At 44.3% G+C, this 14,463-nt stretch overlaps 1 protein-coding gene across 1 annotated transcript in view; it reads right to left on the reverse strand.

The window, feature by feature from the left end:
* The window catches only part of RECK (reversion inducing cysteine rich protein with kazal motifs), a 64,809-nt gene extending 50,365 nt beyond the window's left edge, over window positions 1-14,444 (reverse strand). Inside the window, exons 1-2 of the mRNA XM_042809151.1 lie at window positions 14,363-14,444; window positions 9,137-9,195 (exon numbers count right to left, since the gene is read on the reverse strand). Of these exons, the coding sequence (XP_042665085.1) occupies window positions 9,137-9,195; window positions 14,363-14,444 (141 nt within the window). The remainder of the gene's footprint in view (window positions 1-9,136; window positions 9,196-14,362) is intronic.
* Window positions 14,445-14,463: the final 19 nt, after the last annotated feature.

Below are 14,463 nucleotides of genomic sequence, written 5' to 3' on the forward strand. Positions count from 1 at the left end.
TGAACAGTGGAGCAAGATCAAGCATCATCTAATCAAACAGATCATCCAGAAGTTTATGGGACGTGAAAAGCTGGCTACTATCATTGCAAGGCAGCTTACTATCACTTTTGAACAATCATGGCAGTTGGACAAGGTTCCTAACGACTGGAGAAAAGAAAAGGTAAACTTCATATCCATAAGAAAGGCTACAAAGATAATCTGTGGAAATACAGGCTGCTCACCACACAAAGATTGTGGAGTAAATCCTCCTGGGAGCCACATCAGGAAGCCACCTGAAGTACAAGAAAGGTGACCAGCAACAATCACAACGCTCAGCATAGGCACACACCGACAGCAAATTAAGCCTGACTGCTTCCATACCAGAAAGACTAATTCAGTAAAGAAGTGAAAACACAATGTGTTACTTACCCTGACATTAAAAAGGGTTTTGCATGGTCTTTTCCAGTATTTTACAGGAAATTAGTGAAATGTGGATGAGATGCAAGGACTGTGAGGTGGATGACAAACTGCCTGGATGGTCGGCCTCAAAAATTAGTAGCCAGCAGTTAAATTATCTAGGTGCTGGCCACTTAGAAGAGGTGTACAACAGCAGTTACACCAATACTGCTTAATCGCTTTACAGAAATAATCCTCAGACAGTACAAAGATGGTCCTAAACTGAGAGCTGTCGTTGACATACCGGAGAGTGGAGCTGCTACACAGATTGGTTTCAATGAGTAATGAGCTCAATCAATGAAGCAATGAGCTGAAAGGAAACTCAGAAGGTTCCAAAGCAAATACAGAATCTTATAGCTGGAACAGAAAAATCCTATGCAGGCTGGGTGCTCACTAGCTAAAGAGCTTTGCAAAGAAGGTGTTGAGGTCCTGGTTGATGGCAAGCTGAACATGGCTTAGCAGTGCACCAATGCAGCACTGAAAGATACACCATACTATTCCTCATTAGCAACAGCATCATCAGTAGGTCATAGACAACCACTCCCTTTCGTAAAGGCACTGATGAAGCCATATCTGGACCAATGTAACACCACATCCAGTCTTCTGCCACCTCTGTGCAACAAACACACTGATGAACTTCAGAGAGTTAAGCAAAAAGGCACAAAGATGCTGGAGTTTATGACATAAAAAGACAAGCTGTTTGCTGATCAGGAGGGGATAAGCTGTATATATCTGAACTCCTGTCTTCAACTACCTGAAGCTGGATTATAGAAAAGACAGAGCCAGACTGTTCTCAAGAGTTGCACAGTGGAAGGATGAGCTGCAAAAGTAATAATTTCGCAATAAGTTAAACTTTGAAGGGATGCAAAGGAAGAAAAAAATATTCTTCACCATGAGAGCAGTTAAGCACTAGAACAGGTTCCCCAAAGAGGCTGTGGAAAGCACATCCTTAAGGGCATTCAGAACTTCACTAACAAAGTCCAGAGAAACTTGATTTAATTTTGACACTAGCACACTCTGAGCAGCAGGTCAGACAAAATGGCCACCAGCAGTATCTTACAAGTAAAAATATCTGAACAGCCAAACTTGGAAAGAAATCTTATCTTACCTTATTAGCAATTCTCAATCATGTACATTTCTGGTTTTTTTCCCCCAAATTTCTTTCACACTACTTTGTACTGTTGCTTCTCCCACTTCCTATATCTCATAAATTTTTTCTTAGAAAACAAACAAAAAAAAACCATGGATGTGTTAAATTGAGTTCTCAGCATATTTTAAATTGCTGTGTGTTCCCACGGTGATCATGCCTTCAGTTCTTATTCCTTGTAACACTCCAATCAAGTAAAACACTTCTAAATTAAAATAAGAAGCCAGCCAACAAATGAAATGGAAACATCTATTCATGTGGGAAGAAAACTGGAAGATACAGAAATAACTGACACTGAATGGATGCATTTCATATCTTTAGGAAGAAGAAATACATTGCAGTTCTATTCTACATTAACAGCTTGGTAACCCACATCAAGGAAACCAAGATAACCAAGATAAATGGGTCTGACCACTTGGGAAGAATATAGAAATGTTGTCAGGCCCTGCAGGGATGCAACGAGGAAGGCTAAAGCCTGCCTGGAATTGAATCTGGCAAAGGTGATAAAGGATAATAAAAAAGGCTTTTTAAGTATGTTAATAGTAAAAGGAAGACTAGGGAGAATGTGGCTCCCCTGCTAAGTGAGGGGGGTGCTCTGGTAACGGGGGATGCTGAGAAGGCGGAGATACTGAATACCTTCTTTGCTTTTGTCTTCAGTGAAAAAGCTCCCCCTTGGGAATCTCAGACCCTGGAGGTTAGTGAGAGAGTCTGGGGAATGGCAGACTTCCTTTTAGTCAGGGAAGACGCGGTCCAAGAGCACCTAGGCAACACCAATGTTCACAAATCCATGGGACCCGATGGGATGCATCCATGGGTGCTGAGGGAGCTGGCAGAGGTGATTGATGAACTGCTCTCTGTCATCTTTGAGAGGTCTTGGAGAATGGGGGAGGTGCCTGAAGACTGGAGGATAGCCAATGTCACTCTGGTCTTCAAAAAAGGCAAGGAAGATCCAGGCAATTATAGGCCAGTCAGCCTCACCTCTGTCCCTGGAAAGGTGATGGAACAGCTGGTGCTGGATGCCATCTCCAGACAGCTGGAAGAAAAGGAGGTGATCAGGAGCAGTCAGCACGGGTTCACAAGGGGGAGGTCGTGCTTGACCAACCTGGTAGCCTTCTATGATGTTGTCACTGGCTGGGTGGATAGGGGGAGAGCAGTGGACGTAGTCTACCTTGATTTCAGCAAGGCATTTGATACTGTTTCCCACGACATCCTTACAGCAAAGCTGAGGAAGTGTGGGATGGATGAGTGGACAGTAAGGTGGGTTGAGAACTGGCTGACAGGCAGAGCACAGAGGGTCGTTGTTGGCAGTGCAGAGTCCAGTAGGAGACCTGTAACTGGTGGTGTTCCTCAGGGAGCCGTTCTTGTTCAACATCTTCATCAGTGACCTTGATGAGGGGATGGTGGCCACCCTCAGCAAGTTTGCTGATGATACGAAGTTGGGAGGATTGGCTGACACGCCTGAAGGCCGTGCTGCCATTCAGCGAGATCTGGACAGGCTGGAGAGCTGGGCAATAAGAAACCAGCTGAGGTTCAACAGTCTTACATCTGGGGAGGAATAATTGCATGCACTGGTACAAGTTGGGGGATGAGCTGCTGGAGGGGAGCTCTGCGGAGAGGGACCTGGGTGTCCTGGTGGACGACAGGTCGGCCGTGAGCCAGCAGTGTGCCCTTGTGGCCAAGAGGGCCAACGGCATCCTGGGGTGCATTAAAAAAAGCGCGGCCAGCAGGTCGAGGGAGGTGATCCTCCCCCTCTACTCTGCCCTGGTGAGGCCTCATCTGGAGCACTGCGTCCAGTTCTGGGCTCCCCAGTACAGAAAGGAGACAGGGATCTCTTGGAAAGAGTCCAGCGGAGGGCCACAAAGATGGCGAAGGGCCTGGAGCATCTCCCTATGGAGAAAGGCTGAGTGAGCTGGGTCTGTTCAGCCTTGAGAAAAGAAGACCGAGAGGGGACCTGATCCAGGTCTATCAGTATCTAAGGTGTGGGGGGCAGAATGGCGAGGCCAGACTCTTTTCAGCATTCTGGAGACGGGACGAAGGGAAATGGCCAGAAACTTGCAGCATAGGAAGTTCTGCACCAATGTGCACAAGAACTTCTTTAGGTGAGGTGACGGAGCGCTGGAACAGGCTGCCCAGGGAGGCTGTGGATTCTCCTTCTCTGGAGATGTTCAAGACCTGCCTGGATGCCGACCTGTGCGACCTGCTGTAGGGAACCTGCTTTGGCAGGGGTTGGACTCGATGATCTCTGGAGCTCCCTTCCAACCCCTACAATTCTGTGATAACAACAGTTGCTGGTTTCAGAAAAGATAGCAAGGAAAGAACTGCAGTAACGTTTGGGGTCTTTCAGGGTCACAGATGAATAAAATAGTTCAGATGTGAAGGGATTTCAGAAAATAATTTATTCCCACCTTCAGCTCAGAGCAGGGTTACCTCTGATGTCAGACCATGTTGCTCAGTCAGATCTTGAAAACACACAAGGGCAAAGAATGCACAGACATTCTTCTGTCCTTACAGTGGAGAAGTTTTACTTCATAACCAGTTAGAATCCTTTGCTTTCAATCTATGCCTGTTCTCTCAGCCTCCCACTAGGGACTACTGTGAAGAGCCTGGCTCTACATCCTGAACCATGTTTTACAGGTATCAAAAGGCTGCTGATGTACTCCTTCCTCCCCTGCTAAAACCTGTTACCTCAGCTTCCCCACACATGGCATCTGCTCCCTGATCATCCCAGTGCACCTTTCTCCAGTTAACTGATGTCTTCCTTGTAACAGCGCGGCCCAAAACTGGATGCTGTATTCTAGATATGGTGTAACAAATTCTGGAAACAATCATTTCTCTAGAAATGCTGTGCTCCTGTTAAAATATCCCAGGCTATCCTCTTTTCTGCCAAGGCACAGTGGCTCTCATTCAACTTGCTGTCAGTATACTAACACCGCTGGATCCTTTCCAACAAACCTGCTCTCCAGTAAATCAACCTCCAACCTGTATTGCTGTAAGTAATTATTTCCAGGTGCAGGACTTTGCATTTGTCCTTGCTGAGCTTCATAGGCTTCTTGTTGGCCAATTCTTTCCAACAGTCCAGACTGCTCTGGATGGTAGTTTTGCCTTTGAGATTATCAATTCTTCTTCCCAGTTTGGTATCAACTGAGAACTCAACAAGAGTGAATCAACTGCCTCCTCCATGTCATTAATAAAGATGATAAACAGGACAGGTCCCAGTACAGATCCCTTTGGTATTCCATTTCTTACTGCCCTGCAGATAAAGTATGACCTAGTAGCTTCTCTTCTCTGAACCCAATTATTCAAACAATTTTTCAGTCATCTACCTGTCCATCCATCAAAGCCATAATATGCTAAAATGGACACAAAAATATTGAGTGTTGAAACCCTTACAGTCAATGAAAATGACATCCACTTCTCTACCCTCACCCAGAAATCCAGCTATTTTATTATCAACAGCAATGAAGTCTGTCAGGCATGACTTTACCCTTCACATGATCAGAAATGTGTTCCAGGACTCCCTCTATAATCTCTCCAGAGATTTAAGGAAAGATGGATGGTTTTCTGGTTTGGAAAGATTAGTTCAGCTTTTTTTTTTTTTTTCTCCCGATATTTTTTTTTTTTCCTTCTTCCTGGAGTGCAGTAATGGAGGAGGAAAAGACAGGTAAACAATGTAGCCTTCTCCAGTTACTAGGGACATCTCCTGAATTCCACCTTTCAAAGACGATAGCCTGCATCTGAGAGAGCTGGATGGTGTCACTGCAAGGTCACATACGCTATCTGGACTACTACCTACAGCAGGCAGGACTTTCTGCTGCCCTGACACCTTTTGCAAGTCTCAGTTGAAGCTGAGATCTTGTCTTTCCTATTATAGCCGCGAGGTGCCTCTGCAAAACTTCTTGATTCTTCCTCCATAACCCTCCTCTGCTTTAACATTCTCTATACTTCGTAGTGCCTTTCTGCACTGTAGCTAATTTGACTTAATTAAGCTAGGCTCCTGAAACATCTACTTGTCTTCCTGAGGACTGAGATGGACTGCTCTTATCCTGCAAGGGGGACAGAAACCTCTGAACTGATACAGAGATGAATACAGTCAGGAAAAGCATCACTGCAAAACTTCCCATTCATAAGCTCAGGAAGAAAGGTTAGCTAAAGAAAGGCAAGCCCACATTTCTTTCTACACTATCTAACAGACAGAATCAAATAATCACTAGAAGGACAAAATATTGTAATGAAGCTTTTAATAGTGCTTACTAAGAATTAAAAAAAAAATAAACAGATATTGAGATGTTGATGTTAGTTAGTAGGAAAAAAACAAACAAACAAAAAAAATCAAACTAACCTGTAACCTGAGTTTTCCTTCTTTAGTGGTGAGTGCAGCCATAAAGGCGATGTGGATGTAAAGGGAAAAAAGCTTATGGAAAATCTGCTAAAACATTGGCAGAAGAACATGTCTGCCACTCTGGGAACAAGGCCTGTGAACTCAGAGCATCCACAAGAAACTCAGGTGACATCTTTGAAGTGCAGAACGACAGACACCCTGAATATACATACCACCAGGAAAGACAAAAACAAGCAACTGTAACAGCAGCCTATTAGCTGGAAAGGAGAGAAACAGCATCCAGAACTAGGGAAACATTCTCATAAAGTAGGAATCAGCTACTGGCTGTTCTAGCTGAAAAAAAGGATAAAATAGTCTGAGAAAAGTAAAATTTTGTCTGAGAGAAGAAAGTGGCATAATCTATTGTCTGTCTCTGAAAAACACAGAAATTAGCATCTGTTGGCTACTTCTAAGTGGTGTCACATTAAGTCCTCTTAAGCCCCTGACACCAAAGACTTAAACAACTTAGTTAGCATTCAAAGAACAGACCTCCTGGCGTCACAGACAGATTATGCTTTGTGTACCTCAGCATCAGTATCACACCTGGGCAAACAGAAAGACCCCATGCAAGAATCCCTTGACTGACAAATGCAGGTGCTAGGTTTAATACGTATGAAATTCTGGGAATAAACAGGAACTTCATGGAAATTTTATGAATATTCACATTAGATGTATAAAATGAGGATAATTTAGCTGCAGGGTGTGCATGCTTTGTGAAGAGATCCTCATGCACTGTAATAAACTGGTGTTGACTTCCTAAACTATCATTTGGCTTGGAGAATTTTCCCGGTTACTGTTTTTGCTAACATCCTTGTTAAATTCTCACTTCTGAACAAAAGTGGAACTTCTGGCTCAGAACTTTCTGCAGAGGAATTTTTCCTACCCAATTTCCCAGACAGACTGTAACCTTGCTGGGGACACCTGGCTGACTCCAAACCGAGTGACACACATCATCTCCAGCGTGAAATTTCAAAGAATCACCGAATGACTGAGTTGGAAAGGACTCTGAAGATCATTTAGTTCCATCCCTCCCCATGATGAAAACTCTGATTTCAGTTGGCCCCACTTCTTGGGACTGGTCTGATAAATGATTGGTTCCAGTCACATAACACAAATTACTAAAAAAAAGAGCATAAAATATGCATAATTAAATGTACATAATTAAACATACATCTACTACTCTACTAGTGATAAGCTTGTAGTAGCTTGCAATATGGAAATATATTTGTAGCTGCTACTGATTGTTGCTGTTAACAGTTCTGTAATAACTTGATATATCATAACTTTATTAATCTAAGTGTACTTGCTACTGGGGATTCGTAGCAATCTGTAACAAAATAAAGACATTTAGGAAGTAGTCTACATGTGCTTGTGTACTTCAGAATCTTGTAAACCCACTGTTGTGATCACCATACATTCACAGGCTGTGTAACCCATTTAATCTGTGACACTCACAAGGAAGTGGAATTAGTAGTTACCAGGATTCTTTAATCATACCCAAGCCTTTCTTTCTGTAGCTGTCCTTATCCACGTGAGGCTTTTCTCAGGAGCACGGGTGTCCAAGCAGATCAGCACATGAACATAAATAGTTCAAGACCAAACAAAGCTGGAAATTTCTGCAATATCCTAAGTCCCAGAAAACAAACCTGATGAGGGAGCAAGTCTAGTCAGGAGACGATTCCCTCCATCCCATACAGAAGGAAGTCCCTGTTCTGGTGGTACTGTTATCAATCCATGAGTTAAGTACATACGGCTCCTTGACAGAGCCTGTTCTTCCTCACCCATCACAAGATCACAGATCTATTATTTAAGTGCACATCCAAAGACAGATAAATTTCTTCCTACTGTCAGAAGGCGTGAAATTTAATATTCAATAACCAAATAATCTGGCAGTCTTTCCTTCCATGAGTAGACAGATATCATCCAGATGAGGCAAAATCATAAAAAAACCAACACACAACTAGAACAAACCAGCCAAGTAAACAGCACAAAAAAAAAAAAAACCCACCTGCTAATTAGAAATCGTGTAGCAGAAATGAGATGAAATTTGACAATGAAAAGTTGAAGACCTTTTATGAAGAACTAATAGGAAGAGCTAATAGGAACTTCAAGTTGGTGAAATAAAAGAAAAAATTGAACAGAGTATTCCAAATGCTATCTCAATACAGTGGCCAAATTTGGTAACTGTTTCTTACCATAAAGTTTTAACAGTTCTTCACCTCAGCGTTACACTTTTGTTTACAGTAGCGTGTACAGTTTTGTTTACCTGTATTCAAAGAGAGGAAATGAAGCTGCAAGGGCTAAAAGCACGTCTGTAGGATCTTAAGACCTCTTAAGACAATAGGAAAGCTGAAAGGGGATTTGGTACTCTGTATCAAAAAGGCAGAAGAGCGATTTAAACAAAACTTTCAGTAATAAAATTGCAAGTAAAGATGACCTTAACCATAACCAGGTTCAGTGTTGATAGGTTCAAAACAGGCAATCAAAAAAAGGCGGCTGTGATGCAAGGGCACAAATTTCATATTGAATTTGTGCATTTGTTTATGTATAGTTTATTAATACAAAAGCTGTAGGTACATACATTTACATAAATATATACACATGCACACTAAGATGTACAATGCATTCTCCACAGCTAAAAAAACTAAACATAAGTTCTGGAAAATATTTTCCAAGTTTGGGTTCAACACAACCAGCTCTGCAATTACTGTATGAACAGAGTAAGAACATTTTTGCTGGATTCACAAATCTATACATCATAATGAATATCTCACTGCTAGTTAAGAAGCAACAACTAGGAGAAAAAAAGGAACAGTGCCAACACTCTGCTCTTCATTTCAAATTCTCAAGAAGACACGTGATCCAGAAATGCAGTAAAATACCCTCATCCCTCACGTTTCCCAACGTGCTGATCACTTCTTGGCAAAATCCTGAATTCGAATTTTAACTCTACGACTTCTGAACTTCAGTAGAACCTGATGAAGAATCCACTTTGAAAAGGAAGAGGGCCACAGCTCAAACCTTTACGTTCTCATTTAGATAACAATATTACGTGTCATGATTCACATGCAGTGCTTACATGTAGATAATTACTTATACCACTATTTTTGCTAAGTCACCGTCTAAAAGCATGATTTTAACTCTGAGAGATAGAAGAACTGATAAAGTAAGCTTACCTGTTCACAAACATCCCGGCACATTAGATTGTCCTTCGCGTGGTAACAACAAGACAGGCCTATGGAAAAGCAAGGAAGGGAAGATGGTGTTTAAAAGACCTGAAGTACTTTACCATTTCCTCTGAAGAGAATTACTCAGCTGATGTTTGACCTATCAGAACCATCTGAGTACTGTGAGAAATTTTCCCTCCCAGAAAACAAAACAACGAAACACAAAAACCAAAAAAATCCAAGAAATTTTTGTTCCAAAGCTGCCACTGACTCAGTTTGCCCAGCCTCACACCGAACATTTGCTGCCAGCACAGGAGCAGCACCGTGTGCTTTATGCTTCCATCCATGTTTCTGCTCTTCCATTTGCATGAGCCTAGCACCTGCCAAATGCCTTCAGGAGGCAACGTGATAGAAAAGCGATGCTGTATGTATAGAAACTGTATTTGGCAACACGCAGTTACGAAAATCAGTTTGATTTTCATGGGGTCAATATGAGGGGTCTTAGGCATGAACTCTGATATGTTCACAGCTTACAAAGTTTCTCATCTGAAAACGTGTAGTTGTTAGAAGAAAACAGCCATCAACAAACCCAAGATTCTTCAACACTGAGAGGATGTTTAAAAAAAAAAACAAAAACAAAAAAGAAGAATTCAGCTTGAAAATGTCAAGGAACTGGGAAAAAAAACTCAATTTTAACACCAATCAAAAAGCTGTCAAAATCTAAAATAGCTACTACATTTTTGAACTATGTTTTAACGCTGAAATCTATAATTCATGAAGAGAAGATAAACTGCAATTTAACTCATAAGTTCTGAATGTTTTCATTAATAAATACAAATAGTGCAGCAAAACACCTGTAATTAACGTAGAAAGCAGAAGCCCTGCTTATGATATGGGGAGATGAAAGAACATAATGATCTACAAATGCAGAAAAAGGATGTAACCCTGATGGCTCAAAACATTTTCAAATTTGAAGGCAAAAAGTGGCACACCTTGCAGGATTGTTCCCCTTGCTCTCATGGGAGACTTCAACTTCCCAGACATCTGCTGCATTTATAATACAGCAGAAAGAGAACAGCTCCGGAGGTTCCTGGAGTGTGGGAGATACCTTCCTGACACAGCTGGTGAAGGAGCCAACAAGGGGAAGCAAGACCCTGGACTTGCTGTTTGTTAACAGAGGAGTCTTGTGGGGGGTGTAAAGCTTGGAGGCTGTCTGGAGCGTAGTGATCATGAGATGTCAGATCTCTCAATCCTTGTGCAATCATAGAAGGGAGTCAGCAGAGCTGGGCAGACTTCAGCCTCTGTAGGACCATGGATGAATGGGTCCCTTGGGAGGTAAGTTTTGGAGGGCATGGGAGCCTAGGAAGGCAGGGAATACTTTAAGGAAGTTGTTTTAAAGGTGCAGGAACTGACCATCCCCAAGTCATGGAAGATGAACCGATGGGCAGGGAGGCCTTTGGCTGGAACTCAGGACCTTTGGCTGGAACTCAGGAACAGAAGGCAAGCTTACGATTTTTGCAAGAGGGAGCAAGCTGCTTATGAGGTTCAAAATACACAGAGAAGCAGTGCAGGGAGAAAATTAAAAAGGCCAAAGTCCAGCTAGAACTGAACTTGCTCACTAAGGTGAATGACAATAAATATTTCTATAAGTACATCAAAAGTAAGAGGAGGGCTAGGGAGAATCTCCATTCATTGCTAGAACACAGTGACCAAGGATCAGGATAAGGCTGAGGTGCTTAATGCCTTCTTTGCCTCAGTCTTTAATAGAAGACTAGTTACTGCCTGGGCACACAGCCCCTTGCACTGGTAGATAGGGATGGGGCACAGAGTAGGCCCTGCATAACCCATGATGAGATGGTTTTGGACCTGCTCAAAGCTGTACACTCACAAGTCCATGGGGTCTGATGGATTGCACCCTGGAGCGCTGAGGGAGTTGGCAGACGTGGTTGCCAAGCCACTCTCCATCCCCCTTCAGCAGTCCTGGCTAACCAGGGATGTCCTGGGGAGTGGAGGCTGGCAAATGTGACGCCCGTCTTCAAAAAGGCCAGAAAGATGATCCTGGAAGCTACAGACCTGTCAGTCTCACCTCGGTGCCAGGGAAAGTCATGGAATGGACAATCTTGGGAGACGTTATATAGATCAATTAAAAGTCAACCAGGAGATCCGGCCCAGTCAGCATAGGTTCATGAATGGTAGATCTTGTTTGACAAACCTGATTTCATTCTATGACAAGGTGACCAAATTATTGGATGACGATAAGGCTGTCAATGTGGTTTTTCTACCTGGGCTTCTGTAAAGCCTTTGACACTGTCCCCCACAGCATCCTCATGGAGAAGCTGGCTGCTCACGGTTTGGGTGGCCATGTGCTCTGCTGGGTGAAACACTGGCTGGATGGCCGGGCCCAAAGAGCTGTGGACAATGGAATTAAATCCAGTTGGTGGCCGGTAACGAGCGGTGTCCCCCAAGGCTTGGTACTGGGGCTGCTTCTATTTAACATCTTCATTAACGATCTTGATGAGGGGATTGAGTGCACCCTCAGTAAGTTTGCAGACGACACCAAGTTGGGAGGGAGTGTTGATCTGCCAGAGGGCAGAAAAGCACTACAAAGGGACCTGGATAGACTGGATCAATGGGCCAAGGCAACATGGATGAGTGTCAATAGGGCCAAGTGTCGGGTCCTGCATTTTGGTTAGAAAAATCCCAGGCAACCCTACAGGTCTGGGGAGGAGTGGCTGGAAAGCTGCCTGATGGAAAGGACCTTGATGTACTGATGGACAGTGGGCTGAACATGAGCCAGCAGTGTGCCCAGGTGGCCAAGAAGGCCAATGGCATCCTGGCTTGGATCAGGAATGGTGTGGTGAGCAGCACCAGGGAAGTCATCCTGCCCCTGGACTCGGCACTGGTGAGGCCTCAGCTCAAATACTGTGTTCAGTTTTGGGCACCTCAGTACAGAAAGGACATGGAGGTGCTGGAGCAGGTCCAAAGAAGGGCAACAAGGCTGGTGAAGGGCTTGGAGAATATGGCCTGTGAGGAGAGACTGAAGGAACTGGGGCTGTTTAGGGATGAGGAGGCTGAGGGGAGACCTTACTGCTCTCTTCTAATATCTGAAAGATGCTTACAGCGAGAGTGGGGTTGGTCTCTTCTCTCTTGACAGGTGACAGGATGAGGGGAAATCATTTAGATCAAACTTCTTTACAGAAAGCACTGGAATAGGTTCCCCAGGGAGGTGGCTGAGTCACCATCCCTGGATGCCTTTAAAAACCATTTGGATGTGGTGCCCAGGGATGTGATTTAATGATGGGTTGTTAGAGTGAGGGTAGTATGGTTAGGCTGAGGTTGGACTTGATGACCTTCAGGGTCTTTTACAACCTGAGCAATTCTATGATTCCCTGCACACTGTTCCTCAGGACAATCTGACCAGCATCATCATTCCTCCCCAAGTTTCATCATTAATTAGCACGTTCCACTGATTGTAATTGGTAATGCCATCAGATTGAAAACATATTAACATAATGATGGGGAAAGGATTCATAACGAAAAAATATTCACCAAATTAACAGTCAAAATAAACAACAACCTCCCCCTCCCCAATCAGATGTACTTAAAGGTATGCTTTACTGAAAACCAGAAACAGTGGTTAGTCAGTCAACCTTCTCATTGTTTTGTTTCACCGCCTCAGACATTTTTCATCACATAAATTTCCCCTCAGAGTAACCCTTACACTTGAGAGACCCAAGAATTTAGAGCTTCCAGCCTATGGAGAGAATTTTTTATTGGCTACTAAGACAACACATATGTTTAAGAGCGCATGTCACTTCATGAATATCCTAGATAACATTCAGTTATTTAATGCTCTCTGGCCTTTTATCCATCAGTTCCAAGTGGCTCATATCCCTTCTACAAGGAACTAACAGATACCCAGGCTTGCTCTTCTCAGTCACTTCTATCACTGGGTTTCAAGTCTTAGCAACTATATCAAAGGCATCTCAGGATGAAATACTAATATGCCAAATCTTACAGTCACTTAATTCCTTTTATATGATGCCACTCTTAAGGTAATGCATTCTATTTTATTATGTCGGCTCACCATCAAGGCTGAAGCTTCCCACAAATATTGCTACGTTTTGTTGCCACACTAGGGAAAGCAACAGAGGGGCAGTCTGACAAAATGGCACCTGACATGGAAGTCTGTCTGGAGCAAAAGTGTGTCACTGAATACCTTCATGGGGAAGCAATTGCATCCACTGACATTCATCTGTGCTCGCTGAGCATTTCTGGAGACCAAGCAGTGGATGTAAGCACAATGAGGAGGCTGCTGGAGCGTTTCAGCAGTGGTGACAGTGGGTCATCTCCACCGGTGGGGATTTTTATGATCATGGCACGTGGGCTTTTGTTCATCACCAGTGAAAATGCACAGCCAATGGTGGTGAGCCTGAAGAATTGTATTCTGCAGCCGAGAATTTAGCCTATCAAACGGGGCGACTGTGCTCTCTGTACGTTGTAGTTGCCACGGAAATAAATAGGAGGCACTACTTTCAGAGTAAAAAAGAAATTCTGATCAAGTAACGGTACCGGGAATGAGGAGCAATGCACCGGGCACAGTGCTGCAGCCAGAAGGCTGGGCTGTGCACAGCATTCATCGCAAACACGGTTTCAGAGCGCTGCCTCTCTTCCGAAACGCCCCATGACTTCTCCCCCAGCCTCTTTCGCACCCAGCCGCCTCTTGTTTTAATAAAAGCTCCAGATTTCACTTCAGAACTTACATCCGACCACGGCAAAGCCCTCGCACTCTGTGCTTCGGCTGAGGTCTGCTATCCCGTCACACCGTCAGCCTAATCACAGAGCTGCAATACACTACGCCACGTCCCAATTCGCCGGTTTTTCACTAAAAGCGGACTTTCTTCCCACAAGTGGAAATCAGAACCGCGGTTCAACCACGCCGTGCCCTCAAACGCCTCCGATATCGAGGTTTTCTACTTTACGGGCGTTACATTTTTCACCGTTCCCACTCGCGCTGCCGGCGCGACGCGCTTAATAAAAGCTCTCTGCCACCATCTACACCCGCGCCGCCTTCTTTCGTCGCGAAGAGCCGCAACGGACGGCACGACCTCAGTACAACAAACGAGCGGCCCCGGCCCCTCACCGAGGCTCCGACACCCCCGGCCTCGCCTCGCGCCATGTTGCGGAGCGGGGTCCCGCCGAGCCGCCTTCCCGCCACGCTCCCCCGTTACTCACCGGCCGCTCCCGGGGAGAGCGGCGGCGGCACCGCCGCCAGGCACAGCAGAGCCCAAGGCCACGCAGCTACGGCCGCCGCCATGGCCGGTCGCGAACCCTCA

This window comes from Centrocercus urophasianus, unplaced genomic scaffold (genome assembly GCF_019232065.1).
Source record: "Centrocercus urophasianus isolate 14NV4802_14NV808 unplaced genomic scaffold, USGS_Curo_1.0 seq_11, whole genome shotgun sequence".
Taxonomy (NCBI): domain Eukaryota; kingdom Metazoa; phylum Chordata; class Aves; order Galliformes; family Phasianidae; genus Centrocercus; species Centrocercus urophasianus.